The 27,956-nt window shown below is 35.7% G+C and overlaps 8 protein-coding genes across 9 annotated transcripts; 5 read left to right on the forward strand and 3 right to left on the reverse strand.

The window, feature by feature from the left end:
• The first annotated feature begins 365 nt into the window (after nucleotides 1–365).
• Nucleotides 366–4,124, forward strand: LOC110378596 (very long chain fatty acid elongase 7). Its single transcript, XM_021337931.3, has 6 exons — nucleotides 366–574; nucleotides 658–848; nucleotides 1,251–1,385; nucleotides 1,726–1,831; nucleotides 2,350–2,486; nucleotides 3,931–4,124. The coding sequence occupies exons 1-6, from the start codon at nucleotides 514–516 to the stop codon at nucleotides 4,093–4,095; spliced, it is 795 nt and encodes a 264-aa protein (XP_021193606.2). The 5' UTR covers nucleotides 366–513; the 3' UTR covers nucleotides 4,096–4,124.
• Nucleotides 4,125–4,382: 258 nt separating this feature from the next.
• On the reverse strand, nucleotides 4,383–8,542 carry Hspbap1 (HSPB1 associated protein 1). Its single transcript, XM_021337944.3, has 6 exons — nucleotides 8,066–8,542; nucleotides 7,841–7,977; nucleotides 7,638–7,762; nucleotides 7,434–7,558; nucleotides 7,128–7,238; nucleotides 4,383–5,902 (listed from the first exon to the last, which is right to left on the reverse strand). The coding sequence occupies exons 1-6, from the start codon at nucleotides 8,387–8,389 to the stop codon at nucleotides 5,504–5,506; spliced, it is 1,221 nt and encodes a 406-aa protein (XP_021193619.3). The 5' UTR covers nucleotides 8,390–8,542; the 3' UTR covers nucleotides 4,383–5,503.
• A 523-nt stretch (nucleotides 8,543–9,065) lies between these two features.
• On the forward strand, nucleotides 9,066–10,691 carry LOC110378610 (single-strand selective monofunctional uracil DNA glycosylase). Of its 2 annotated transcripts, none has more exons than XM_064039945.1 (5): nucleotides 9,066–9,157; nucleotides 9,675–9,794; nucleotides 9,875–10,018; nucleotides 10,313–10,468; nucleotides 10,562–10,691. In XM_064039945.1, the coding sequence occupies exons 1-5, from the start codon at nucleotides 9,137–9,139 to the stop codon at nucleotides 10,679–10,681; spliced, it is 561 nt and encodes a 186-aa protein (XP_063896015.1). In that variant the 5' UTR covers nucleotides 9,066–9,136; the 3' UTR covers nucleotides 10,682–10,691. The 2 variants fall into 2 exon arrangements, with proteins under 2 accessions (XP_063896015.1, XP_021193621.3); XM_021337946.3 differs by lacking the exon at nucleotides 9,066–9,157 and adding an exon at nucleotides 9,174–9,557.
• Nucleotides 10,692–10,770: 79 nt separating this feature from the next.
• LOC110378611 (tRNA-specific adenosine deaminase 2) lies at nucleotides 10,771–13,086 on the forward strand. Its single transcript, XM_021337947.3, has one exon. The coding sequence runs from the start codon at nucleotides 10,771–10,773 to the stop codon at nucleotides 11,257–11,259; it is 489 nt and encodes a 162-aa protein (XP_021193622.1). The 3' UTR covers nucleotides 11,260–13,086.
• A 457-nt stretch (nucleotides 13,087–13,543) lies between these two features.
• LOC110378609 (protein HEXIM1) lies at nucleotides 13,544–15,737 on the reverse strand. Its single transcript, XM_021337945.3, has one exon. It carries the CDS (start codon nucleotides 15,203–15,205, stop codon nucleotides 14,183–14,185), a length of 1,023 nt encoding a protein of 340 aa, XP_021193620.3. The 5' UTR covers nucleotides 15,206–15,737; the 3' UTR covers nucleotides 13,544–14,182.
• A 912-nt stretch (nucleotides 15,738–16,649) lies between these two features.
• On the forward strand, nucleotides 16,650–17,869 carry Trs33 (TRAPP subunit 33). The gene is made up of 3 exons (XM_021337948.3): nucleotides 16,650–16,957; nucleotides 17,042–17,305; nucleotides 17,421–17,869. The coding sequence occupies exons 1-3, from the start codon at nucleotides 16,868–16,870 to the stop codon at nucleotides 17,544–17,546; spliced, it is 480 nt and encodes a 159-aa protein (XP_021193623.1). The 5' UTR covers nucleotides 16,650–16,867; the 3' UTR covers nucleotides 17,547–17,869.
• Nucleotides 17,870–19,046: 1,177 nt separating this feature from the next.
• On the forward strand, nucleotides 19,047–23,754 carry LOC110378615 (DNA polymerase alpha subunit B). Its single transcript, XM_021337953.3, has 12 exons — nucleotides 19,047–19,205; nucleotides 19,349–19,583; nucleotides 19,775–19,820; nucleotides 20,693–20,766; nucleotides 21,116–21,283; nucleotides 21,946–22,069; nucleotides 22,165–22,289; nucleotides 22,415–22,563; nucleotides 22,704–22,938; nucleotides 23,023–23,226; nucleotides 23,311–23,494; nucleotides 23,587–23,754. The coding sequence occupies exons 1-12, from the start codon at nucleotides 19,130–19,132 to the stop codon at nucleotides 23,716–23,718; spliced, it is 1,752 nt and encodes a 583-aa protein (XP_021193628.3). The 5' UTR covers nucleotides 19,047–19,129; the 3' UTR covers nucleotides 23,719–23,754.
• LOC110378616 (mitochondrial amidoxime reducing component 2) lies at nucleotides 23,700–27,820 on the reverse strand. The gene is made up of 8 exons (XM_021337954.3): nucleotides 27,661–27,820; nucleotides 25,729–25,963; nucleotides 25,478–25,622; nucleotides 24,981–25,075; nucleotides 24,635–24,749; nucleotides 24,203–24,408; nucleotides 24,061–24,135; nucleotides 23,700–23,972 (listed from the first exon to the last, which is right to left on the reverse strand). Exons 1-8 carry the CDS (start codon nucleotides 27,671–27,673, stop codon nucleotides 23,846–23,848), a joined length of 1,011 nt encoding a protein of 336 aa, XP_021193629.3. The 5' UTR covers nucleotides 27,674–27,820; the 3' UTR covers nucleotides 23,700–23,845.
• Between the last annotated feature and the right edge of the window lie 136 nt (nucleotides 27,821–27,956).

Raw genomic sequence — 27,956 nt, forward strand, 5'->3', positions numbered from 1 at the left:
AGCGGCTAATGACTTGCATGAATTATTTTTACCAATTCTGGAGCATTGGGGGCATATCATACTACCTCAGAATTTCCTACTAATGAAATCCAACGAGATACAAAAGACAGCTCCCAAAATTCCCACCCTTCACCACTTTCTATGTGTTTCAGCTAAAAAACAGATTATTTCAATTAATAACACCAACATTTTTTTATTTTTCTGAATATGAAATACCTGCGGCACAAATATCCTACCCTCCCCTATAATCCTTACCATTTTACAAATGGCAAAAAAAGGCGTTTGAAGTTAACAAAGCTACCGAAGTTGGGTTTGGAGAGAGTTCACAAGATCAGCTACTATTAAAATGCAAACCTACATTGGTATTGAAATTAATGTAAAATTTATTTTAAATAGCTATTCAGGGTGCGTATCGTAAAGTTTCATGTCATGCTTAGTTTAACGTGTCGCTGTTAGCCGGTCGATAGTGTAGTCAGCATTTCATAATTAGTATAGTGATAATCCGTTGAAATTATGTCAGTTATATTGGGAGGTGCAGTGAAATTATATTTCTATTTAAATGATGACATCGCAGGTACTTAAAACATACATTTAATTTACTTTATGGATACATTTTTAAAACAATTAGTTACTCAGAAAAAAAAATGATTTGTTAAGATCCCAGGACGCAAGATTGGTTTCTGATGCGAACGCCATGGCCGGGGCTAGGCATAATGCTGTTTTATTTAGCCGCTGTGTTTCGGTGGCTGCCAGACTATATGAGCAAGCGACCAGCTTACGACCTGCGAAGTATTATAGCAGCCTATAATGCCATACAAATAGTAGGATGCGCGTTTATCGCTTATAAGGTAAGAATTTTTGCTCTTCTATCTATATAATAAATAGATTTCTGTTATAAAAGGATGCCTGAAAATCTGCTATTAATTTCAAAAATCTCTAAAACAAAGTCTTTTCATTTCAATTGATTGCGTCATGATATTTAAAAAAACACGAAACTGCAAATCCGACCACATTGTTAATTAGTCTTTATGTTTAAGGGGTATTTCTTCAAACGAATTAGTAGTTTCCTATGATTCAAATCCATTCTGTGTATCGTGTTGTAAGTTTGTAACACATATCATTGCAATTCGATATTTTATTATTACCGTCTTTTAATTCGACCCTTACAATGCACCGATGACCCTTTTGAGACCAATACGTCATTATGCAACATAATTTGGGCTAACTACTGGCAACTAATGTATTTTCAGAGTCTGACCCTAGGATGGCTGAATCATTACTCTCTGGTTTGCCAAGCGGCCGACGATGGACCTCTAAGCCTCGAGTACGCGTGGAGTGTCTGCTACGGATACTTTATTATGAAACTGGTTGATCTCCTGGACACGGTAACAATTGCTTAATAACTTTCCATTAAGTAAACATTTAGCACAAACTGTTCGTCGGAAAGATCATTTTTATATGTAGATACCTACCATTAACGCATTCAGAGCCTTTATCAGGAGACTAGGCAGTTTGTTTTTCAAAAATTTTTGTTAAGACCGAGTGTGGAGAAACTAGAACTTCTCTTGCAAATAAATAAGTACTACCTACGGAATTTATTTAATTTTTTTGCAAGATTTGGTGGTACTTCATGACACGTTGGTACGGTGGGTGGTACCCCACAACAAAATATGTAATGGGCCGCATACCTAGGTACCTAAATGTCTAAACTAGCTTATATTATAGGTGTTCTTCGTGCTGAGAAAGAAACAAAATCAAGTTACTTTCCTACACGTGTACCATCACTTTGGTATGGTGGCAGTTGCATGGGGCATCGTCAAATGGTTACCAGGTATGTACCTAAAACTGTATGTTTTGTGATTTTATAATAAAAAGATAACTACAACAAAAATCTAGGTAGGTAAACTTAAATTAACAACCTGAGATTAAATGAAACTTATGATGTCATATCAATTAATTAATCCCTATTGTCACCGCACATATAACAAATGTTGACGACTTCGTAGAATCAATAGAGTTTTATTAAAACTTGCAGTCCACAGCTTCTATCGCATTCCGAATTAAATGATTTAGGTATTTAGGTACCTACTACTAATCCAAGAAGATACCTACATAGTTGCCAAAAACCAAATTAGTTTCGCAACACCTACTTGGGGCAATACCACCTCGGCATCGAAGGGGAGACTTTACAAAAGTTATGGAACCCGTTGTTGACATACCATACCTAGTACCTTGGCACTGCTGGCATGAACATACCACGACGAACGTAGGTAGTGTAGACACCTATGCACCTATGCACCTAATGCACATTCTTACGAAAGTGCTTTAACCTATTAACTTCTTCGACAGGAGGGCACGTGACAATGCTGGTGACTTTGAACTCAATCGTCCACATCATCATGTACGGCTACTACCTGCTGACCACGTGGGACGACTCGTACAAACAGTCCATTTGGTGGAAGAAGCACGTCACTCAAGTACAAATCGTAAGTCATCAATGCTTTCTGGTGCCCATCTAAGAATATGGAGCTCTAATTAGATGCAGCTGACGACCTTCTACTTGCTGTGGCTTAATGGTAACCAATACCGGGGTTACCAAATTACTAACTCCGAACTGAATAGTTAAAATTATCTATATCAGGGTTTCCCAACCTTTATTTCACTGAGCCTCCCCAATTCAAAAATAATATTCTCATGCCCCCTTAAGTTTAAAAATATCAAAAACCCATTTTTTTTACAACTATATTATTTGTTTGCATTAAAATTAAAAACAAAAAGTTCCATACAGATATTTGTAGATATTTATGTTTTAAGGATCTAATAAGAGAAGATATATGTATCTTCACTTGAAAACCATGAATTTTAACTATTTTGTACTATTTCCGAAAATTAAACGTACCGATTACGGCCCCCCCTGGTATTCCACTACGCCCCCCAAGGGGGGCATGCCCCCCTGGTTGGGAACCGGCAAAATAGCCGGACAAACAGCTTAACGTGACTACATGCATCGTGAAAAAAACATTCTTACGGCTGACGTAAACCGTTATCGTGATTATTTATACGCGCATAGAATTGTTTGAGTTCGTATTAATTAAGAACATTCCCAGCGTTTACAAACATTTAGTTTATGCAGGAATATAACTAAGTTCATTAACACTATTTCGGACGACATGTAGGTACGTACCGACTTTCGTAGGTATATATTACATTTACGTACGTATACAAAGAGGTGTCGCAGAAGTTCAAATATTTACAGTACCTACCTACCTACCTAGTAAAAATTGAGACTATTAGGTACCGATTGTGATGCATGTCTTGGCTAGATCAAGACCATTGCTCGCGATTTTTGAAGCTCTTATAGCATTGAGAAGATCCCTCTTCAACTTATTTCTGATCTACCTAGGTACTTACTCTTAAGGTATCATTGATAATACCTAAAGAGCACCAATAACTTGGCTAACTACGTTACATAAAAACTTAACATTCGTTTCGCTTAACCTTTGAACACCGCGCATGTAGGTACCTACGATGTAACCAGACATGAGCAGTGTTTTATAAACAAAATGTTAACGTTAACGAAAACTTAACGATATAGGTACTACATACCTTTATTTTGCTGATTGCCAGTCCCTTAGACCTGCGGGCCTAGCTGTTAGCCTAATGGCTATTGCCTGGTGGGCTAGGCTAACTCACAACAAGTCTGCGTACCTAATACTTAGATAGTAATAGCCAGTAAAACTGCTGAGCTTGAGTTTTGGCCTTACTGAAGGAATTGGCCGACTATCGTGCTAACCATCGTTGTGTTTTCCATAGATTTTTCTAGATTCATAGTACTTGAACAGTTGTTTTAAGAAAACTGACGTTTATGTTACCACTTACCAGTGAACCTGGGCCCTATTCTGTATTAACTCGTCATATTTATGTTCACAGCTGCAATTCACGCTCCTGTTCGTGCATTTCATAGCGCTAGTGGTGACGCGCGAATGTGCGTTCCCGCGCGAACCCGCCTATCTGCTCATCCCACAGAACTTGTTTATGGTCATTCTCTTCTCGGACTTCTATTACCGCTCTTATATCAAGACTAAGAAATCATGATTGTTCTAAATAAATTTAAATAATATTTACTTACATGATTTTTATTTTCGTTTGTATTAAGAAGTTAGGGAACTACTTCCCTGAGTAAAAAGTAGCTTAAGCGATGCCCTTTCTCAGACTCTACTGGCTGTTTACCAAATTTCATTCAAATCAGTTCAATAAATTTGACGTGGAAGCCCACGAAACAGGAAGGCACCGAGAACGGAATTGTTATTCCATACAAAGTCCTGCAATAAATGTAAGCTGAGGTAAGAAGATAGTTAAAAAAATAAAAACACAAATTCCAGTAAAATAATCACGTTATATTTCTAAGAAATAAATCTTACAGATTGTAATTCTAATATCACAATACTATACACTTGTTTCATATTAAGTACAGTAGGTAATGTAGTTCTTATACATCAGACACATCAAGTTGCATTGAACACCTGAAGGTACCTATCACATTCACATACCCAACACGTTACATCATCTAACGTTTTCCTAACTATGTTGGAGTCCGTTTCCAGTCTAACCAGATTTAACTGAGTAGAGTAGCAGTGTTTTACATAGAGGGACTGCCTATCTGACCTCCTCAATCCATACCCAGGCAACCTGATACTCCTAAGTAAGACTGGTTGTCAGACTTTCTGTCATCTACCTACCCATAACGACTGTAAAAGATGTTCAAATGGCAGTCGGGACCCAGCAATTTATAGCACGAACCGACCGCGCCAAGCGTTGCTTTAGCTGATGGTCGATCGATCCGCACGGCTTTGACTTAGCCACGAGTTCTTCCCAATACCTATACAGAACACGATACTTACAGTACATGACAAATTATCTACCTATTATCCTCCTACATGAACACGGAGTTTACTCATCAGTCGTTTATTTAACACTCCAAAAATATATGATGACGCACGACACACTTCCAGTACTATCAAGTCCAGTCAACCTACGGTACCGGAACGGTTTTCAATAAATAATTAAATAATTTTTGAGACAACTTTTAAAATTTCTTCCTATTTCTTGTTTACATAGTCTATTGCACTCACCGACACGCATTTCATGCGCCAATAACTTCGCTTATCGTGTATCCGATCAATTTGTTCAGTTTCAGGAACGCGAACGTCAATGTTAATTTGTTTACCGCATAGCATACTCAGTATAGCAAATATGGGCGTATTTATTTCGGCAGAGACTTTGCGGTTGTATTCTTAAATAAATAAAATCATAGAGGACGTCTATGAAATATACTTCTTATATATCTTTAAAATAAGTGAAATCTTGAATACATTTCTGCTTATTAATACGTATACTCCTCGAGACAATTACTCTATAATAAAATGAAAAGATCAACTTAAGACTAGAACATCTATAGCATAGTCTTATCTGCAGTCTGTAGAGAATACCTACTCGTTACAAATTAGCTCAAGCGAGCAAACAAATTCTGCTTAACCAAATCGATAACATTCGCATCGCTATACGAATCGATAATCGCTTTAGTCAAACACAGGGCTGTCGTGGAGCCATCGATTTCATCGTCACACAGAGGCCTGTCCTTATTCGTGTATTCCGAGAGGTTCAGTTTGATTAACTTAACGAGTTCTTCACTAGTGATGTTTGTTGGTATTTCTAAGTTGTTAGCTTTGTTTTCTAGTAATGTTTTCAGGTCGTATTCCTCGCTGACGGTGTGTGCCGGCTCGTCGTCGCACGTGCGCTGTCGCTTGGCACGCCGCAGCTTGCGACGGTTGTCAAGATACGCGTTCGCAACTGTGTCTAGTTGTAAAAATAGCACAGACAACGGTGTATCCGCTATGTCGTCCTGAAAACATATTACATTCGTAAAAAAAGGAACACGGGACTGAAATAAGAGAGGCTTTGACTCTGACCAAACAATTACAAATGAGCATAAACACGTTTCAGCTTAGCATAAATTAGCTTTCGATGTGGCAATGAGATATTATTTACACAAATTTAAAACAAAGCGCACGCTACAATCGCATTCGTATTTGAAGATTTTATCTGTCTAGCTAGGTAAGATGTATTAAGTCTAGTCCTAATATTAGCCTTGTAATCTCAGATGCACGAACATACAAGATTTCACTTTCGCCGTTGTTATTAAAGTCGTTTGATACCGCTAATTATTTGTGCATGCAACATCAGCATCTATCATGATTTAAACAACGTTGTTACCCTATTATAAGTACTGTAATAAAATATTTATTTTCCGCTTCAAATTATCGAGTCACGGAGATTTTGGGACCGAGTTAGGTAAAATGTGAGATGTCGTCAGGATTATTTTTAAAAGATTTCGTAAGAAAAAATATTATTATCCTCAATAAAACATTGAAGTGTCGTTTAGATGATAAAGACCTAGGTATTTATATTTATGCTTTTCCTCGTCTTTTAACTCTCTTCAGAGAACTGCTTCATGCAAACAGAAATAGTTGTCCTTCCTTCACTCAGGTTTCAACCCACTCTCAATACTTTTAAATCAAATTAATTTGGTTATTCTATTCAACCATTAAAAGTAAGAAACAAACAAATATTTGATCTATAACATTACTAAGGATTAGGAAGCTCAAAAATTATTTCTCAAATAAACTACAAACATATTGTTGTCTATGACATTGCATTATGCTCTACAATACAATAGATACAGACTACATTAAACTCATTAGCTCATTAATTTCATGGTCTGAGGATATCCTCTAATTACCAGAGACCATTATAACATTCCTCCTTAGTAAATGGCATATATGACGTCACACAATGCCACTGACTCATTTGTGATGAGCACAGAGCTAATATTAGATATTATGTTATTAATAATAAATGTTTGGATAAAGGTCAGGTTCAGTAATGCAAACATACACTTATAAGAAGTATAGGTAGCTTTGTGCAATGATGATGGCTTTCATTTCATTTTAAGAGTGATTCTTAGGAAACTCAAAATGAGCCCTAATAAGGGTGAATTATTAAAGAAATGTTTGTTTATGATTACAATTTATAATTTGAGATTGATTTAGTAATTCTTTGGCACTTACTTCATTTGGGTTAACAAGAAGCCTAGCAGTTTCTTGTGGCAAATCCTTACATATTTGTGCTACAAATATTTTTATAAGGGCCTCAGACACTCTTGCTGAGCCATCTTTTTCCTGTAAATAAAAAAAAGAAAATTTGCTATGTATACAAGTTTTTTTTTAATAAACTTAGCCATTTGGGGACATGGCTTGGTGCCATGTCCCTTAATGCCAATATTATGAAGCCAAAGAGTTATCATAAGCTCATTTATAAGCAACTTTTCATCTGGAGGCATGGCTTTGAGAAAACAAAAAAAAAATTCAACATACATGGGGCAACCAGATATTGAGTGCAATATTGACAGGGTCCACATTCTGCACATAATGCCACCATCCCCTAGGTACCAGCAAGGCATCTCCAGCTGACAGCTCTACTGTGCGACCACCTGTCAAACCTGAACAAAAAGATCCATATTAATAAAACCTATTTGCAAAAGTGATCCAATCCTTAATGGTTAGTAGATTGTTACTCACCATTGAAGACATCTAAATTGTTAGGGCAATAGAAGTTTAATTCACTGTACACACTGGACTCCTCATATGGCACTCTAGTGGGTTTCAATCCACCTGTTTCTGGTGGAAATAAAATCCAACGTTTTCTGAAAAGAATGAAAACATTTTTTGACAGTGTCCTGCTTTTTGTCTAAAATAGAAACACAAAAAGGTTTGTTACTTACTTTCCATATAATTGAGTGACAATATTAACACCATAGGTATCTTTGTGTGCCGGCGTGTGCGCGCCACTGCTGCCGACCCACAGCGTCGCGTCTGAAGCACCCTTGTCGGAGTATCCGAATTGCTCCCATGAAACTCCCTACAATTTACCACTATAGTTAATAATTAATAACTTAAACGTTTTGCTTATGACATCACACAATGCCAAACTTTTTATAAATATTTACCTTATTCAGTTCATCGTCTCCATTAAACCATTGATAAAGATATTTGTAGTCAAAATACATCCATTCGTCACTCGATGCCGAACCATCTATGAAACTTTTAAAAGTCATTGATTTAACCGAGCATCTTCTCTCCCAGCAAGGTTCATCCGACAAAAAATCCCTTTTCAGACATCTGAAAGGTATTTCTTTTTCTCCAAAAACTGAGCACCACTTATCTATACTCCATTGGCATATTGACCAATTTTGTACAAAGCCACGGAATACTAATGGTACGCTGGAATTTCCAATAAGATTGCGTACAATTTCTTCGTTTAGTGCAGACATTTAGACGTTTAAAATGCAATGCATCTATATTAAAAATATATCAAAGAGCCAAGTTATACCCGGCACCGCACAACACAACAAGCAAGGCAACAAATTATTTCAAGAACCAACAATATTGCTCGACCTCGCGTTTTCTTCTCTTTGTTATGACGTTAATATGACATTGACATAAAACATTGAATCTGTCATTTGGCTGTCATGGGGCAGCCACAGTTTATAAAAAATGGTTGTGCTTTAGTAGCATTTTATGAGTCTGTGGCAGTCTGAAATAAAACTATTTGCGATTACTAATGAGGAAGGGGCACAATCAGGGTAATTTGCCAACTTTTAGTCTTTTTAACAGTTAATGGGACACTATGATAAATCTAACAAAGGTTCACTTTGATAAAATAATCAAAGAAATTAATTAATTCCTGCCGATGATAAGATATCAATGCAATGTCAAGTTTTTACTTGTCAAAATGATAGCAATAGCATGGAAATGCGGGACGGGAATGCAAAGTTCTGTTACGTAATCAGACGGAAGACGCTCAACACTGTTGTGCTACGCTACGCTGTTTGGTTTGAGCTGTCCATCCAAACAAAGAGCACCTTTTTCCTAACATCTTCAGCATCGCAAATGTCAATGTCAGTCTGGAGAGTCCACAGAGTACCTGAGTAGGTAGGTACTTGTCGGGTCACGACCTTCTGACTTCTGCTATTATAGGTTTGTTTATTTTCCTGCTAGTGGCTCATGTGCAGATTATAATGTATGATGGTAATAATTATGTAGGTACCTACTTTTTGTATATTACCATCCGGTATCCAGGAAGCGATAAAATGTAGCAGCAAATGTGCAGTTTAGTTACTTATAAACACCGAGCATTAGTGTTGACTAATTTTAAATACTGAAAATACAATGGAACCAGAAGTCGTATCGTCATTTTTCTGTAATACTTTACAAGAAAAAAGTTCTCCTGATATAAGCGAGGAATTTTTAAATTTAGCGGACGAATTAAACCTTTCCCTCGAACAGTTTGAAATTCCCAAAAAAGTAGAAGCAGTTTATAATCCTACAATATATGCGAGGCAAACATTTGAAATGTATGTGAAAAAATATTGCAACTCACCAAAACCTATTATTTACTTTGGTATGAATCCTGGACCTTATGGAATGTCTCAAACTGGAGTAAGGACCATCTCAATTATTCAATTTCTATAATAACTCTTCTCTAACTGCAACAACTATGGTTACTTTTTAGTCGTGGTTGATTTTCAATTTGTGTAACTGTGATTTTACTAACAGGTACCGTTTGGTGAAATAAATGCAGTGAGCAGTTGGCTGGGAATAACTGGACCTGTGAACAAACCACCTTCTGAAATTAAAGCTCGACCTGTATTGGGTTTTGAATGCACCAGATCTGAAGTAAGTTATAACAAGCCAACCCAGAACTCTATCTATCTTCTAAGTAACTTCTTGCTCAGCCTTTAATTTATTTTTTTCAGGTCAGTGGTAAAAGATTTTGGGGCCTATTCAAAAATTTATGTGGAACACCAGACAATTTCTTTAAATCCAGTTTTGTGTACAATTACCTGCCCCAACAGTGGATGACCAAGTCAGGGTGCAATGTGACCCCTGGGGAGTTCAAAGTATGATTTTTTTCTGCATTTGTTTTAACACATAATCTTTATAGCATATTTTTTTAGTGTACAGAGTATAGTCCCTAGACAAAATAAAATACCTAGAATAGAATTTTATATATATAAATACAACAAATTATTTAATCAATCCAAAGGATTATGCATTAATTTATGTATAAATAATTTGCAATAATAAAAAGCACTGGTCACCCAGCTGCATCCAGTTAGACTGGAAGCCAACCCCAAAATAGTCAGGAAAAAGGCTTGGAAAATGATAATTACCTATGTATAAATAATTTCCAGAAAGGTGAAATACAAGAATTATACAACATATGTGACAGAGTCTTCAGTAAAGTTCTTGAACTGTACAAAGTTGAAAAAATTGTTGCTATTGGGAAATTCTGTGAGACTAGAGCCAAGGAAACATTGAAAAAATATCCTTCCTCCAAAACTATTCAGGTATGTAACTATGGAAATCAATAAATTATATTATTTGCATTCATGGTTAATTTATCAGCCATGCACTTAAAATACCTTTTAATGTTGTTTCAGATCTTCTACTTACCACATCCCAGCCCAAGAGTTTTGCACAATAACAATTGGGATGAAACAGCAACGAAATTTCTTCAAGACAATAATTTGCTGCAATATTATGAGCATGCCTCTCACTAGCAGTTAAAGTAAGATTGTAATACTCAATATTCCATAAGCATATTCCATTAGAGTTAAAGAATCTTATAGGAATTAAGTCAATTTTAAAAATGGTCGATTTTATGAAAAGAGCTCTAGAACTGGCATCAGAAGCTCTAGCAGCTCAAGAGGTACCAGTTGGCTGTGTATTTGTCATAGAATCGGATATTATTGCTGAATCTCGGAATAGTGTTAATGCTACTCACAATCCTACAAGACATGCCGAAATTAATTGTATTGATTATGTAATAGAATATTGTAAGGTCAACAATATTGACTACAGATTGTATTTTAAAAATGTAACTGTCTATGTTACAGTAGAACCTTGTATTATGTGTGCGGCTGCACTCAGCAACCTTGGTGTTAAAGAAGTTGTGTATGGATGTGCCAATGACAGGTTTGGTGGAAAAACTGTATTAGATATCAGTAATTTTTATGAACATAATTATAATCTGATTGGAAATTTAATGGCCACTGAAGCTATGGCTTTACTAAAACAATTCTATAAGGGTGCCAATCCCAATGCTCCCGAGTCAAAAGTGAAAAAAGAAAAAGGATAAGAAAGCCAGTTGAGAATTTTGTATATTACTAACTAGTATATTATTAATGGTTGAGATGTATAATTTGTCAGTAATTTCAGAAGGGAAAACATTCCAGGGGAATAATTTATGAATGGGGATAACATTTTAAGATTTCGTAAGTCTTAACAATCATAAATACTCAAGCTCCCAACTGAGTGACCAACCAACCAACTTACTTTTAGTCTTTTAGTTGCCATATTATTTTTTTGAATATTTTAAATAATTAGATTATATCTAGTAAGTTTATGTGTGCGTTCGCGCAGCGGAATGTTGTTGAATTTAAAGATTTTAATTATGCAGATAATTAGTGTAAGACGTCCTATAATTGTGTATGGTAAATAAAAATTTGTGTATGCAGCCATTGTGGAGAAATTCACCAAAAACAGATTCCGCTGGGCGAACGTTGGCGAACGTTGTCCTGGCCGAACTTTTTTTAATCCATAGACTTTAGAAGAAAAGAGATGTGTCCGAAAATTAGTGTGTATTTGTGTATAATTGATTATGTATGAATGAAATCAGTGCATGCATAAACTTCGGAGAAATTCAAGTTTCCGCTACGCGAACGTTTAGCCATTAGCTAGTTTTCAAAGCGCTTACATAGAGAGCTGTAGATTTTTACATACGTTGTTTTGAATTTGTTTATATTTGTTTAAAAAACAGATTCAGAAAAAGTCGTAGGGTTTAAAAGATAAAAATATAAACGTAAAATACACTTATTAGGTCTTAGTTCTTAAAGTATGCAGTTTGGGGTCTAGATTTTCACGTTTACACAAACCTTGTAAGTGTCTCCAACATGTTGCCAAGTATCAATGATGTTCCGTTAGTAATTAAAAAGTTATAGGATATTTTACCATGAACAGATCACTGTTTACAAAGCAGTCGAATATCACGACGTTCTAAAGGAATTGCATGGTAAAATGTATGTATGATTATGTAGGGTTTCGATATTTTTATTGTCTTTCTTTAATTACTGAATTTAATGACATGAAATTTTGCAAGTGAATAGTTGAATGATTAAACTAATTATTGGCATACATTTTACCATGCAATTCCTTTAGAACGTCGTGATATTCGACTGCTTTGTAAACAGTGATCTGTTCATGGTAAAATATCCTATAACTTTTTAATTACTAACGGAACATCTTTGATACTTGGCAACATGTTGGAGACACTTACAAGGTTTGTGTAAACGTGAAAATCTAGACCCCAAACTGCATACTTTAAGAACTAAGACCTAATAAGTGTATTTTACGTTTATATTTTTATCTTTTAAACCCTGCGACTTTTTCTAAATCTGTTTTTTAAACAAATATAAACAAATTCAAAACAACGTATGTAAAAATCTACAGCTCTCTATGTAAGCGCTTTATATGAAAACTAGCTAATGGCCAAACGTTCGCGTAGCGGAAACTTGAATTTCTCCGAAGTTTATGCATGCACTGATTTCATTCATACATAATTAATTATACACAAATACACACTAATTTTCGGACACATCTCTTTTCTTCTAAAGTCTATGGATTTAAAAAAGTTCCGCCAGGACAACGTTCGCCAACGTTCGCCCAGCGGAATCTGTTTTTGGTGAATTTCTCCACAATGGCTGCATACACAAATTTTTATTTACCATACACAATTATAGGACGTCTTACACTAATTATCTGCATAATTAAAATCTTTAAATTCAACAACATTCCGCTGCGCGAACGCACACTAAGTTTATTGCATAGAATAAGCTCTCTCTATAATTTTATAAAGCTCTTTACAAAGTTTATATGAATAAAATGATTAATAAAACCATTCAAATAACATAACTTATTTCTTTGTTACTTTAAGCAACAAATAAATATGTATGTCTCATTTAGTATTATATCAATAACTAGCTGTTTTCCCGAGGTTTCACCCGCATCTTGTGGGAACGACTGCCCATACTGGGAAAAAATATAGCCTAGAATTTATCCATTACCAACAAAGTTTTCCTCTTTATAATATTAAATATATCAATAATGATGGTAATGAGACATGAACTGACATGCCAGTTTAGTGCTGTAACAAGTACACCAATATTTAAAAACAGCAATTTTAATATCTGTTTTGTCCCAATATGTAGTTTGTATGGGAATATGATAGAATGATGCTATGATATCTACAGTACTAATCCAGAGCCTAAATCCAAGAAAAATCTCTAACTTGATCAAAAATATTCTAATAATAGTTAGGTATAGTTTGGGGTCTTCATACAAAGGATTCATTTCAAAGACATGAAAACATTTGACTTATTACTGTATTTAATGGCATAGCAGAAAATCATTACAATCCCTGTTAAAATAATAAAAATATATAAGTTTAGGCTTTAGAAATAATATAAAACTAATATCTAACTCTACAAAGTACTAGACGCATTCATTTTGGTTTAAAACACAGAAAATTAACACCCTTAACAAGTCCAACAGCAACCATAAAATATAAGAATATATAATTGTACAAAATAAATGATTACTCACTACAACATTTTTCCTTAAAACTACAACCTTATTATTATTATGTCCCACTGTATAAACATAAAAGTGAGATCTTTTTGCAAATAAAAACAATTTATTACATTATTTACTACTGATAAAATATCCACAAGGACATCACAGAATAATTTCACTAAATCTAAAATGAGATCTCACATTTACATTCCCACAGTGTCTCACAGGAAAGAATGTTGGGTACTTGTACAGGATGGTGCTAGTTTATCAAGCAGGTCACTAAATGCATGTCATATAGAAATCACTCACTCTAAACACAAAACGAAGTCAGCATAAATTAGGAATAAGCAGGATAGAGATAAATACTGTCCCAACATTTTTACAGAACTTAACAATTACCTATGATCTACTTTACATATAATTATACTGATTTAATCATTTGAATCATGACAGCCATTAACCATCGGATATGTGGCCCCTGAACCCTCAGTCTCTTCATTTTGGCCATTAACATGAACACAATTTTCATTATTTATGTTGTTTTCAACAATGTAGTCCAGAGCCACTGGCTCTGCTACAGGACTTGCACTTCTGCTGGAGCTGCTGTCACTATCTGATGAAGATGAACTGTCACTTTCAGAATCTGCACTTGATGAGTCCTGTGAATGCTGTCTTAAATGTTCATTTTCAAGCCTCAACTTTTCATTGTCCATCTGAAGTGATTGTATCTGTTCTTCTTGTTCTTTCACACGCTGCATTAATTCACTAAACGACTGGTCGTCCACTGCACTAGACCCAATGGAGGTGCCTGAAGTGTCTCTGTCTGTCAACATGCTGTCCCTATCAGTGAAGGAAGCATCTTTATCAGTGGCTGTGATGTCATTGTCTTCCTCAACACATTTCGCTTTAGAACGTTCCGTCCTTTTAACAAGATTCTCATATTTAGCTTCCAATAGGAGATATTCTTGAATAAGGTCATTCTTTGACATATTTGACAAACGTTCACTTTGCGCATCTTCATAAACACTTGAAAACTCCTTTGTTAAATATTCCTCTTCGTCTTCGGGTAGTGAAAAGAAATAGTTATCTTCTGAGTCTACGCTGAAGCTTGAATCACGGGTTCGTGCTGACGGTGTGCGTAAAATATATGAATTTTCAGGTTCAGGTTTATGTATTTCCATTAGAAATTGATTGTTATTAAACGGTGCTTGAGTTTTTGACAACACAATCTTCCGGAACCTGTTATTTCTGTTAGATTTCTCATTTTTCCTCCGATCCTGCCACGGTATTTTAGAAAATGGTTTCATTATTTTTCGTTTAGACTTCCCGCGCCTCCTTTTCTTTCTGACAAGTCCTTCAAATTGCGGCTTTGGAACTTCTACAGCAGATGGCGCTTCAACGTCAGCAGGTCGCGTCGAATCGCCATCTTTTATAGCGATGTTATTTCCGTCCATTTGCGATAAAAAAAATACACTTACTCAGTAAAAAGTAAAAAAAATATATAAAAAGATGAATAATCGCACAGTAATCACAATGTTTGAACCACTCAGGCTATTTGAAATCTTCATAAAAGCACATTGTACCACGGAGCACTGTACGGAAGACGCAATCCGCCATCTTTATTTATTTATTTATATTGTTACTTTTTTACTACTACTTGCTGTTGCTGACGTAGTTAGGGTTGCCTAATAATACGCAACCGATTACGTCGGTGCGCGGTGGTGTTGAGAACTTTAATGGTGATTCATGGAAAACAATATTGGTTATATTGATATCGGATTCCATACATAGATAATATTAAAATAGTAATTTAATGTCCGAAAGAGTAGGCAAGGCAAGTGAACCAGCTGATCGACTCGAAGTAATGAACTTTAATACTTATCACATTAATGCTTATTCTGGTTCCTAGTATAAAACCCTTAAGTAGGTACATTGGATTTTGATAATAATGCACATAAAATAAGCTTCTACAACAAAATGCTGCGAGGATATGACTGCAATGGAGATGACTAAGAATGCTTGCGATTCATTATCATTGAGTCTGTCATCACCACACAAACCCATCAAAGTCACGGTGCTTCGGAGGAGGGCAGTCTAAGCTGTATTATCTTTTGTAGTCGTTGCAGGTAATCAGAAGCTAGTGAGTCTGACAACCACTCTTACCAAAGGGGTATTGGGTTGGCCGGGTTACTGGGTTGAAGAGGATAGGCAGTCGCTCATTGTTAAACACTGATATTCAGCTGCATTCACAATGAAAGCCGTCCCCACATAGTTGGGAATAGGCTTGCAAGAAGATAAGAGTCCTGTTTATTACCCGAATGTGGACTTGTCGTGATTTGTATATCGAAAGATAGTTGGAATTGAAGACCGGTCCTGGTTTCCCGCGATTTTGGTTTTGATGAAAACACATTTACTTAGGAACAACTAAGGAAGGATTTTTTTTGTAAGATTCATGTTATCTTCAACCAAAACGTACGCAAACATCCATCAAGAAAAAATGGTTGCGTTTTCATGTCACTAACGTGGAAATCCTCAAAACAGACAATTGCACAGTTGGCAATAACTCGAAAACAATAAAAATCACGGAACTTAAATGAAGGTATTCGTGATCCCTATGCATGGGAGGCATGGGGAACCTAGGTTTTACGGCTTAACGTCACCTTTTGTAATGCGATGGGAAGGCGCGGAATAAGACTGAGTACCCTTATTAGTCACGGCTGCTATCCGATTCTTTTTACAGCTTTACTCTGTAAGAAGATGCGGCATAAGTTAAAATACCGCAACCAATATTAATAACTTTAGGATATAAGTATTTATAGAATAACAAACCAACAGTAGATTTAGGACTAACACATTATTATACTGTGGGCCTACTGGCTGACATTGACTAGCTAGAAATGTCAACTTCAATCCCGACATTTGTTGACCAATGACCATTTTCCTTCGTTTATTAAGCACTAAAATTAAAAACATAATTAATTGATTCATTTGTTGATCTAAAAACCTAATTAAAAAGATAATATTAAATCTTTTAATTCAATACTCAAAGGTGTTTTGTTTTATTTTAAAATTATTGTAGTTCTTTTTCATTTATGGGAGGACTTTAGTGAAGACCAATGGCTGACGATATTGTATTTGAACTACTACATTCCGAAATAATAAACTATGCTCTTGAACAATCGAAGGATGCTAACAATGATAAAAAGGTACCTTTTTCCCTGTATACTTCCACAACATTTTTCCATAATATGAATTGAGAGTATTTAAAACATTAACTTGTGTGATTTTAGGAGGTGGATCTATCAGTAGTAGAATATATCGGATTTGCAGCAGGATATAAAATAATGGAAAGACTAACTAGAGAATGGCCTAGGTTCAAAGATGAACTTGATACCATGAAGTTTATATGTACAGACTTTTGGACATGTATATATAAAAAACAAATAGACAATTTGCGAACAAACCATCAAGGCGTTTATGTATTACAAGATAATGCATTCAGATTCCTTACAAACTTCTCTAATGGTCATCAGTATCTGGAATATGCTCCAAGAGTAAGTAGTGCTTTCAAAGTATAATTAAATGTTTTGTGCGATTTAATCTTATTACTTAATTTTTGTTTTATAATGCAATTGATGGATTAGAAATTAGTGTTTGTACTTGTTTCAGTATGTAGCGTACACATGTGGATTAATCCGAGGTGGACTAGCTAACTTATGCATCAACAGTGTGGTCACCGCCGAAGTGCAGTCCATGCCATCATGTAAATTCCATATACATGTGCAGAGGACATGATATTACGCTCGGATATGCTATGTTGAAGTAAAATAGTTGACACTGTGTCTCATAAAATGTTAAGACATGTCTACAATCATTATTTATGTTAGCAATCAAATTATAAATGTCTGTAACCGAAACATAATATTATGTATTAATGAAGTATAGTAATTTTACTTCTATTCATTGTTAAAATATTTAAAATACTTCATGTTAACAGTCATATTTTTGTCAGCAACCATGTTTAAAAGACATAGGTAGATAAATGTTTGAGCTTTTTATTAATTTAAGTTACTTGCAACACAAATCTGTAAATAAACATATTCTACTCAAAAAAAGGATTTTGGTCTTTCATTTTTATTTAGGTCCTCAAAAGAAAAAGCTGAATAAGGGTTTTTTAACTACTTTGAATACATTTGTTTAGAGAAGTAGTGTCTAACAGTGATTATCAGTCATTATTTATTTCTCATCATCATAATACATGTATTTGGTAGTACAAGTTCCATTAAACAGAGACCGGTGTCTGTAGTAGGTTAATCGTATAAGAACACAAGGCTTACCCTCCGCCGGGACTAAAATCTTAATCTATTGAGATCAGTTAATGAGAAAAATAATATAATGATTAAGATGACTCCAAGATTCTAAAGAGCTCATATTTACTTATCTATACTAAAATAATAAAAAGAAAACATTTTTTGTTTGACAGTAAATGCTCCTAAATTACTGAACCAATTTGAAATTCAATTCTTGTACCTACCTGTTGAATTTCGAGTCCACACAACCACCAACATTCTACTAGGGGCAGATCTAGTCAATAAAAAATATTCACAGATCTCCAACCTCCTTTTTTGGCAGTTGGTTAAAGAGGTTCTGGGCACCTCCATACCATATGGTCAAAAATATTATGTTCTGTTCATAAGAGCATTATAGAGGGCAGCATAAGAATAGTGCATAAGCAAGTAAGTAGGGGAGAACTGAAGAGAGGGCAGTACTTGTGGACAAGTACACAATAGAATTTAGAGGGAGAGTGCATAAGGGTTTAACATAAGGGGTACAGAAAAGGAGGAAAGAAGACGTCCCAAGTAAATTAGGCATGACCTTTTCATACACATACTCTCAGATCAAAAAAATCTGAGCACATACTTATTATTAATAAGTAATGATAAAGTTTTGGTATGACCACAGCACACTAAAATAGAAGTGGGGGCAGGGAAAAACAAATGCCCAAACGATGCAATGTTTTAGATATTTTAAATTCGATAAATTAAATTAGAAATTATCACTATGAATAATCGAACTAAATATGCACTTACACTGTATATGCGCGGGTACCAAGTTAAAAAGGCAATAAGCTTAATTAATTTTTTAAATCTTCTTTTTGTTGCAAAGTTATTTTTTTTACAAGAAAGAACAACGTTTGTTGGAAACTTCGTTTTGTTTTACTATTTTTTTCACATTAGTATTGCCATAGCATAAAAGAAAAACTCTACGATTTAATCTGTGGTCAAAACTTTTAAAGAAACACGCAAACTTTTTGATTGGCGTTGGCGCTCTTTTGCTTCCTTTCCTTTCATTCGCTCTTTCAATTCAATTTACAGAAAATGGCTTCCGAAGAATTGGTGACTGAGCAATTTCAATTTTTCGGTTTAGATGTACATAAAGAAGTTATAAGTAAATGTAAGTACCTAAATCATTACGCGATAAGTAAATTAGTTATGTATAAATCTGTTCATCAACTTTATCAAAAGTTTTGGGACAAACTCTATGCCGCTTCAAAATGAATGTTCAAGGTTGTTTCATTATTCACTTCTTTTTCTAAGGCGTAAGTTTATGCGAAGAATTGAACATCGACGCTGAATCTTTCATAGAACAATGGATGGCCTTCAGTTTAAACCATCTAAACGGAGCAGCGCCGAATTTGGATAACTTGGATATATTTGTGAGAAAGGAATTTTCCAAGCGGTCGGCGAATCGCTTCAACGCTACCGCTAAAGAAAACGGACAAGTGGGTACCGGCACAAGTTTGACGGTTTACGGGGCGCCCGCTTCAGTTCAGTATCCTTTTAAAGCGCATGCTCCACGTGTTCATTATTTACCAAAGTATTTGTAACTTGCCGTTGTAACTTGTCATATTACTTGCCGCCCATGTAAGTAACGGCTTATTGCCGATTGTTTGTTTTTTAATGTTACGTTGATTATAATGAGTTGTGTTTCATCAACAATTTTGATCCTTAGCAGTGATACAGATCAGACAATGAAGTTCTATCAAATTATATGGCCACAACACCAAAGGTAATAATTATGTCTTGCTGAATGCTGACCTTTCGTTTTGAGTTGTTAGCACTTGATAAAAACTTATAACTTAACCCTAACACAGTAATCATAAAGTTTGTTCTGTTACATTGAGTAGGCGTCTGCGGTAGAAATGTACTTGGAAAACTTTTTTAAATGTTTGTCATCAAATCACAGGAGTTTTTTTTATACTAAAGCATTAGATGTTAATTTCTACAATGAAGAAAGAAGCTGGTATCACCTGCTTGCACCTAATGGGTATATGTCTAGTATCACAGTACAATATACCTGTGACTAGATCTACACTCATTGAGTGCTTGCATGGTAACTTCGGCAGAGAACGTGGACAGCGGGAAGAGTGAATACACTTCTACATCAATTTAATAAAAAGTATAGCAACTTGATACTTAAACATGGGCAAATTAGCAATTTGTTTTCTAACATGTAATAATTTTTCATTTAAGGTAGTTTTATAACCAATAGTAACTTAAAAGTCTGACCTGCACAATTTACAATTGTTTTACTCAATTTTGCCTTTTGTTTGCCTGTACTGTTCAATTGTTATCTGTACAGGTATATAAAGTGTCTGTAAACTTGCAAGTGCTGAAATAACTTGATGTTATTTGTGGGCGAGTTTGCCTCTGGTTCATGTTCACAACAAATCATGACTAGATCCATACTCGTCTGCAGCCATCAACTTAATCTGCTTCAACATTAACCGACTTACCAAAAAGGAGGAGGTTCTCAATTCTTTTGTATCTTTGACGACATACCAACATGTCAAATTATTTGAACCAGGCGATTTGATAATAATGTGGTTATGATAACATTCGTTATTTACCATTGTTATATCTTATTTTAATAATTTTCAGAGAGTTAAAGTTGAAATTGAATCTGCACCTAATCAGACAAATGACTTATGTCCTGCCACTTATTCACCAACAGTGTAAGTTCAAAAAATATATGTAGCTATATATTTTTTGCTTAACTTGGTTGCAGAAATGTGTGTGGACTTTGGCTTGGTAATTAGGATTTGGAAAAGTGCTGGCTTCATCTAGTAATACACTTGATTTTGCCTATATTTTTATGTTATTCAAGATCTCACTTGCATCACAGGGAACACATTCAACCTGGTTGTTAAGAAGTTGCCAGTAGATAAGTTGTTAAATTAATAATTAAAAGCTTTAAACATTTTTTTTCTCAAATTATAGGTCCACCCACACATTTTTGTGCTACCAAGGCAATATAATTGTGCATTAGTGAATGTGCAAAATGAACACAAGTTTTTATTTCAGTGGTTCTGCAAAATATGCGTCTAGAACAAATGTAGGTGCTGTAGTGCACTCCTATGGTGATGAAAAGTTATTACAAAGTATTGCCGAGCCTTGTGGTCCTGATGACATTTTAAATTTGAAAATTACACAAGTACCTAATGATGAAGGTGAAACTTATACTAAGGCAATGTAAGTATACAGGACAAACAGTGCAGTAACACATAAAAATATAAAAAAAAAACTGGAGCTACAATTCTGGGCTTTGATTGATAGGAAGGAAATTATTCTCTGTCAAAGTTCAATAATCGCCGAAGCCTACTTCTACATAAGGCTGAGGCAATGAAACTTAATGAAATTGATATAATTCTCAGTTTCTCTACTCCGCAGCCTAGCTCCGCTCCGGTGGATAGGCAGCCTTAGAGTCAGGCATCATGTGTCCATAGTTCTCATATCCAATCCATATTTGCTCAACATAATAGTTCCTTTGCATGTTTTGGAATAATCCTTGATAAGTGGCAAGTCCCAAGTGACCAAATTCTTGAGAGTAATTCAGCCTTGTAGCATCATGAAAATTGGCAGCTTTATGTAGTTCAATAACAGAATATGGTACTATCAAACTGATCTAACGTTGGGGGTCTGAAGATTATGGACTGGAGTGTTTTTAAATTATTCATTATTCCGTGAAGGATTATCCCTATGACCATACGCATTTTTTTATATATCCTGCTTTAGTTCAGCTTCAGTAACTTTTCCCCAACTGGCACCATCTTACCAATAAATAGTCATTTTTACATAAATATTTTCAAGATGCCAATTGCTACTAAAGTTTAAAATGTAATACTCTATTACAGGTTTGGCTTTGAACTGCTTCATGAGAAAGCTAGTACGTTCGATAACAACATTCGTTACTTATCTCAATGTATCATGAAGAAATGTGGAATCTCTGAGGTTACATCAGTCAAGTGTAAAACACAGGTAGATAGAGCTGTAATATTCCCATAAAAATATTTTAAAGTATCATATTTATGGATTTGAAATACAAATACTTTTCTACGAAAACTAAATTACAGGCAGAAGTATCGGTGGCCGGTCGTATCGAGTGTGACGCCGACGCAAGGCTCAACCCCAAGAGTGTCGTCCTACAGGGTACTTGGGACCAATCGCTCAGTCAAGCAGTGCCTGTGGATCTGGATAAGTCTGTATATCTACTATCACTGGCAAAAATATACTCAACAGTATAATTTTCTTGGGTCAAAATATACATCTTATTTGCGATTTCATTCGGCAACAAAAACTATAAAATTATTATTTTTGTGGCAGTGTGAAGCAGTATTCTTTATTTCCTGGGCAGACCGTCGTGATGCGAGGTGTGAACACCCGGGGTGACACATTTGTGGCTCACGAGGTGTTTTGCGACGCATCGCCTCCAATAGCGGATCATAAAGCCGATATAATGAATACTTTAAATGGTATGAAAAGAGAAATTATCTTGTATTATTTCCATTGATCCCTCGAGGGGAATAAAGACAATGGGACACAAACTTCATTCATGAGATATAATGTTAGACCACTTATGTTCTGAAACATTTCATTTCAAAATGTGTTCCAGGTAAATTGTCCTTAGTGATAGCAGCAGGACCCTACACCACTTCAGACAACATGGCCTATGAGCCTTTAAAAGACTTAGTAACATACATAACTGCACACAGACCTCATCTAGTTATAATGACGGGACCATTTTTGGACAGTGAACATACCAAAGTCAAAGACAATACTATGGCCGAGACTTTTAAATCGTTTTTTGACAAATTAATTGATACTTTAGGTGAACTAAGTAACACTAGGTAAGCCATAAGAAGAATTATATCTTCTGCAAAAGTTGAGGTTATAACGTTGGTATAGTATTTCAATGTTTATTTTCTTTCTAGCCCATATACAAAGATATACATAGTTGCAAGTAATAAAGACGCATTCCACGTGAACATCTACCCGACGCCAGCATACCCCAGTCGGCGGAAACATACAAATATACACTTCGTGCCTGATCCGTGCACACTCAACATCAATGGCATAGTCATTGGGGTTACTAGCACAGACATCCTCATGCACATTAGTCAAGAAGAGATTTCCTCGTAAATGTTCTTTGTTTTTATTTTGCTTTATCATATTTTACTATTTGTAAGTTCGTCTAACATGTTTTTTTGTATCGAATACAGTGGCATGGGTGGCGACAAATTATCACGGCTAGCAAGCCATATCCTGATGCAGCAGAGTTACTACCCGCTATGGCCGCCGGCGCAGGGCATGGCAGTAGACGCTGCTCTATGGACTGCGCACGCGCAGATGTCATGCACACCACACATTTTAGTTCTGCCCTCTAACTTCAGATACTTTGTCAAGGTTTGTATCATTTGTCGAATGTTTTGTACTGGAAGAAGTTTTCAAAGAAAATTATATGGAAAATTAATTAAATGTATAATATAATTTTCCAGGATGTAAATGGCTGCGTTGTGGTGAATCCGGAACATTTATCAAAGGGAACAGGCGGGGGAACATTCGCTCGTCTACTGATAGCCAGTGACAACGAAGACAAAAAGATCTCGGCACAAATTGTACGCATTTAATTAGCTATATGCCAGTATTAAAAATATCCTCCACTTAATTTTTTTTGTATTTTTTTTTGTTAATCTTAAAAAGTTGAGATTTTATACGAATGACGAACACAAAATAAAACCGCCCCAAACATCAAATCTATGCAACGTAAATAGGATCGTTGAGAGAGACTAAGCCTGATCCGCTCCGCAGGGACATCTGTATTCCCATTCGAGGTGAGTTTCCGACTGCTTTGCGTTCCCTAGCAGTCTCGGCTAAACGATACCTGGAAAAAAGTATTGTTTGTTAATTTCACGTTTGTTTTTTGGACTTCGCACTCTATCACCACTGAAGTATACGGTTGTTATATTTACTTTCTCAAAGTCGTCAAAGGTTCCGTATTGGCGTCGCGAACTCCAGTCTCAGGATCGATGGTTGTCAAAACGCATCTGAAATAAAATCAAGAATTAATCAAAGAACTAACTAATATTTTAATCACAAAGTTCAAAATCTTACCTCATGCAAGGCTTGATGACTTCAAACACATTTTCGCCAATTTTAACGAACTTCCAATTGTCTTCCTCGTAGGGCTTCGCTCCCGCAAGTACGAAGTTAGGTCTGAAGTTGCATGGTGTGACATGAGAGCCTGTCAGGCGTGTGTTCAAGTCGTCCACCGATGCCTCATTGATTAAGTTGTAAGACGTTTCATCAGGTAACGCTCCCTGAAAATTTTCCATTTCTATGTTAACTCCTACAGACAATGTATATAGGTACCACACCCATGTTTTAAATTGGCTAATGCATAGTGTAGGTTTACGTTTAAGGCTTATGAAACATTTTATTTTTTATCTAACGGCAAAAATGAGGTATGTAGTAATACTACCCTACAGACACTAGCTAGTACTTATATCATATGTTTAATAATTAATGTACCTCGAATTAACTTACCGTATCTTTACTTGTGAATTTATAAACCTTAAAGGAAGCTCCGGCCCTGATATTACGACACTTTTCTGACGCATAATATACTAGTCTGTACTTCTGTGTGGTGCGATCGATCAACCTGTAAAATGTTTTAAAGTTACAAAGATATGCTTTCTTTAAAAACAATATTATCAAATAGCCCGAACATTTGCAGCGTTGCTAGTAGAAAACCCCTTTAGATTTCAGCTATTCGTCGTCTATGTAATTTTTATAGGTATCGATAACGCGTGAGCGCAATTCATGTTATGTAAGCCGTGTTATGGTCACATAACTAACGATACGATAAGGAATAAGCATTCGAATAGTTTACCTGGATATCCATTCACTTGGTTCCCAGCCGCAGTCGTAGACTGGTACGGGATCGCCCCATACTTTTGAAATTTTAGGTTTTTGAGTAGCCACGACCTGAAAGTTACAAATACCTAAGTAGTGTAGGTATATGTAGTTAGTACCTGCGTAAATGTTAGGAATCCAGTGGCCCCTAAAAATCTCGATTATTCTTTACATTTTCTCTACTCTACTCTAATTAAATGAAAATGATAGGCGCCTTTTATTGCGTATTTTACGTAAATATTACGATTATATTTTTGTAAACGGGTTATTTTTTCTGCGCTGACGGTACGCGATCACCATTCGGTCGTGCAATTAATCCAGACTTAAATACTGTTATCTCTCCTTGATAGATAAATACCTAATTGCAGTATGTGCCCAATTAATGTTCTCTTGATAATAAGTGCATCAACATTATGGCGAAAACAAATGATATCGTTGTAAAAATATCTTTTGTTTTCGACTTGTGTCACCTGCCTCGGCTAAATTGATGCTAACATCCTCCATGTTGGGATGTTTTAGTGTGAGCACTGAACTCTTGACGGAAGGCTGGATGGCCAACATTTCAGGGAAAGCTCTTGCTGTTATGAAGTTGTTTTGATCATCGACCATCATCAATACCCTGCCAAAAAAGCGCAGTGTTTTGTATCAACCTTGCAAGTATACAACATTAGAAAGTATTGGATTGTTAGGTACGTCATAACCCAGGCGAATAATTGCTTACAAACCTGTCACGGAGCCAGCCATCTCTTAGCCCCATAGCCGTACATTCAGCTCGGTTCAACAAAACTGGTGCACAAGACTTCACCGGGTAAGCGTTCAGCGTCTTCAGAACTCCGACTTTCGTCCATGTTTCTGGTAGTTTTATTGGTTTATCCTGATAGTTCTGATAGAGGCGGTACGCGCAGTAAGCGCTTCCAAGCACCCCTGCTGCCGTTATCGAGGCAGTCACATAAGTTGGAACTGGAAAAAACCATTGGATAAATAGCTACATCAAGCAAACGTTGAACCTCCTACTGGCTTGAATGCACCAGTTAAATAGTAGGCGAGATGCAAACGCATTCCCGCCTAGTAACCCGGGGCACGATTCTCCTAATTTTACTTAAGCGCAATTCGATTGACGTTCGACTCGATTCGACTGAGATCCAATCCCGACTCGATTACGATTGAAGCGTATGTGGCATTCCGCTATTTTTTCTTTGAAATAAACGTTTTTATCCTGTTCTGTCATTTAATAATGAATCATTTTGTTTGCAAATGATTTACGATTGCAAAATCATTGTACAGCAAACTACCGTATAGACCAAAAAATCATCAAAATAGCAGGCCAATCGCACACCAATCAAATGTCAATCGAATACGATTGGTCTTTTATTAGTAGCAGAATGCCCGATATGGTTAAAACTGCTATTACGATCATATTGCGATTCGATTTCTATTCAATTTTGACATTATTAACTTAGGAGAATCGGGGCCCTGATAAGCAGTGTCAGTCTCACCTAAAGGACAAAACAATACACCTCGACTTGTAAGTACGTACTACAAAATATTACCCTCCCCGTGACAAGATAACACTATTTTATTTAGGGTTTAAAGATGAGTCGGAGAGAAGATATATTATGTATTGCGTAGGTATCCATGGCCGTTTAATAGTCATTAAGATTGGAGAGGTCAGTAAGTCGCTCAATTATGTGATCTGGCTAATTCATCGCGATAAATATAGTAAGTGCTATCAGGGTTCCCAAAGAAAATTTTGAGTAAGAACTCATTTGGATTCATTTCATCTGTCCGTTCATGACAGTCCCATAATTCAGAAAAAAGTCATCGATATAAATAAGAACTCGCTTATCATGCGGTAAGATATTATAATATCATCATAACACTTATATCGTATTTATTTTTGTTTCTTAGGTCAATTGTCATGTATGCGCCTCTTCTTTACTAAACTCTTTTTTTTTGTTCAAACCAATAAAGTTAACTTCTTTATTTATTAAAAAAAGAAAATAACTTTCTACCTTGTGATAAGAGTATAATCGTCACTTAACCTAAAAATAGATATTAGGTACCTAGGTGTTTTTGTTATTGCCTGTATCGTATACTCTGCTTAGGTATTGTAAATAACAAAGTAAATAATGTATGTATCTATATATTTGTATTGTAAATAAGTACCTACCTACTCAACCAAGTGAAGAAGCTACTGTGATAATAATAATTGATATGTCAGAAAAGTGTTAACAACATAATTAACTTAACGCAAAGTTAAAGGTAGGTAGGACAGTTTATTAACTTTTAAAGTTAGCATACTTTTCTATGTAAGCGTCACAAATTAATGATAAAATATTCAAATTCCTTATCCTACTATTGTTAATTAGCGAATCGCATAAAAATTGCCATTAACAACAATACATTTTCGAGTCCATAAACTTTAAACAGGTGCGTTCATAATATATTATACATGCAAGTTAATTTTTTTCACATATTTTGGACTAGCCAAACTTGTCTAAACATAAATAACGAGTCAAAAAGTGGTCATTTTAATGTAGGTAAATATAATATTTGTTATGTTTATCAATAACCAGTGAGTACGGTGCTTTTATAGATAACACGCGCAGGCAGGAATGTTCTTACATGCAATTTGATTAAGAATAATATGACCTTACCGTTATTAGACATATTTCAGAAAATATGTTGTGAAATTTTCACACGTTATGACGCAAAAGTCTGTCGCGGTCGCGCGATGCAATGGTACTAGCAAAGCTAACTAGTTTTATAATACACTGGTAGACTTGGTTGGTATGGTGAACGAACGAATGTAGTCACAAGTCACGCTGTCAGCTGTCGCGGCGCCGCGCCGGGCGCTCTCAGTGTTCACTCTTCGTTTGTTGTCATCGGCGCGGGACGGGACAGGGAAAGCTTCGCCTTTCTGCTAAGTATATTCAGTCAACAAAAATAAAAC

This window comes from Helicoverpa armigera, chromosome 20, assembly GCF_030705265.1.
Source record: "Helicoverpa armigera isolate CAAS_96S chromosome 20, ASM3070526v1, whole genome shotgun sequence".
NCBI lineage: Eukaryota > Metazoa > Arthropoda > Insecta > Lepidoptera > Noctuidae > Helicoverpa > Helicoverpa armigera.

What these genes read in the sequence shown, in the direction of transcription:
- LOC110378611 (XM_021337947.3), top strand. Translation starts at nt 10,771, where the DNA reads ATGGTCGATTTTATGAAAAGAGCTCTAGAACTGGCATCAGAAGCTCTA.
- Hspbap1 (XM_021337944.3), bottom strand. Translation starts at nt 8,389, where the DNA reads ATGTCTGCACTAAACGAAGAAATTGTACGCAATCTTATTGGAAATTCC. An exon ending in GTCACTCAATTATATGGAAA is followed by an intron (nt 7,763 to 7,840) that starts GTAAGTAACAAA and finishes CATTCTTTTCAG; the next exon opens with AAAACGTTGGATTTTATTTC. An exon ending in CAATTTAGATGTCTTCAATG is followed by an intron (nt 7,559 to 7,637) that starts GTGAGTAACAAT and finishes CTTTTTGTTCAG; the next exon opens with GTTTGACAGGTGGTCGCACA.
- LOC110378615 (XM_021337953.3), top strand. Translation starts at nt 19,130, where the DNA reads ATGGCTTCCGAAGAATTGGTGACTGAGCAATTTCAATTTTTCGGTTTA. An exon ending in TAAAGAAGTTATAAGTAAAT is followed by an intron (nt 19,206 to 19,348) that starts GTAAGTACCTAA and finishes TCTTTTTCTAAG; the next exon opens with GCGTAAGTTTATGCGAAGAA. An exon ending in GGTGAACTAAGTAACACTAG is followed by an intron (nt 22,939 to 23,022) that starts GTAAGCCATAAG and finishes TTTTCTTTCTAG; the next exon opens with CCCATATACAAAGATATACA.
- LOC110378616 (XM_021337954.3), bottom strand. An exon ending in CCAAGTGAATGGATATCCAG is followed by an intron (nt 24,750 to 24,980) that starts GTAAACTATTCG and finishes AACATTTTACAG; the next exon opens with GTTGATCGATCGCACCACAC. An exon ending in CCTTTGACGACTTTGAGAAA is followed by an intron (nt 23,973 to 24,060) that starts GTAAATATAACA and finishes ACTTTTTTCCAG; the next exon opens with GTATCGTTTAGCCGAGACTG.
- LOC110378610 (XM_021337946.3), top strand. Translation starts at nt 9,288, where the DNA reads ATGGAACCAGAAGTCGTATCGTCATTTTTCTGTAATACTTTACAAGAA. An exon ending in ATGGAATGTCTCAAACTGGA is followed by an intron (nt 9,558 to 9,674) that starts GTAAGGACCATC and finishes TTTTACTAACAG; the next exon opens with GTACCGTTTGGTGAAATAAA. An exon ending in TGACCCCTGGGGAGTTCAAA is followed by an intron (nt 10,019 to 10,312) that starts GTATGATTTTTT and finishes AATAATTTCCAG; the next exon opens with AAAGGTGAAATACAAGAATT.
- LOC110378609 (XM_021337945.3), bottom strand. Translation starts at nt 15,205, where the DNA reads ATGGACGGAAATAACATCGCTATAAAAGATGGCGATTCGACGCGACCT.
- LOC110378596 (XM_021337931.3), top strand. Translation starts at nt 514, where the DNA reads ATGTCAGTTATATTGGGAGGTGCAGTGAAATTATATTTCTATTTAAAT. An exon ending in TTTAAATGATGACATCGCAG is followed by an intron (nt 575 to 657) that starts GTACTTAAAACA and finishes TGATTTGTTAAG; the next exon opens with ATCCCAGGACGCAAGATTGG. An exon ending in GCGCGTTTATCGCTTATAAG is followed by an intron (nt 849 to 1,250) that starts GTAAGAATTTTT and finishes ATGTATTTTCAG; the next exon opens with AGTCTGACCCTAGGATGGCT.
- Trs33 (XM_021337948.3), top strand. Translation starts at nt 16,868, where the DNA reads ATGGCTGACGATATTGTATTTGAACTACTACATTCCGAAATAATAAAC. An exon ending in ATGCTAACAATGATAAAAAG is followed by an intron (nt 16,958 to 17,041) that starts GTACCTTTTTCC and finishes GTGTGATTTTAG; the next exon opens with GAGGTGGATCTATCAGTAGT. An exon ending in ATCTGGAATATGCTCCAAGA is followed by an intron (nt 17,306 to 17,420) that starts GTAAGTAGTGCT and finishes TACTTGTTTCAG; the next exon opens with TATGTAGCGTACACATGTGG.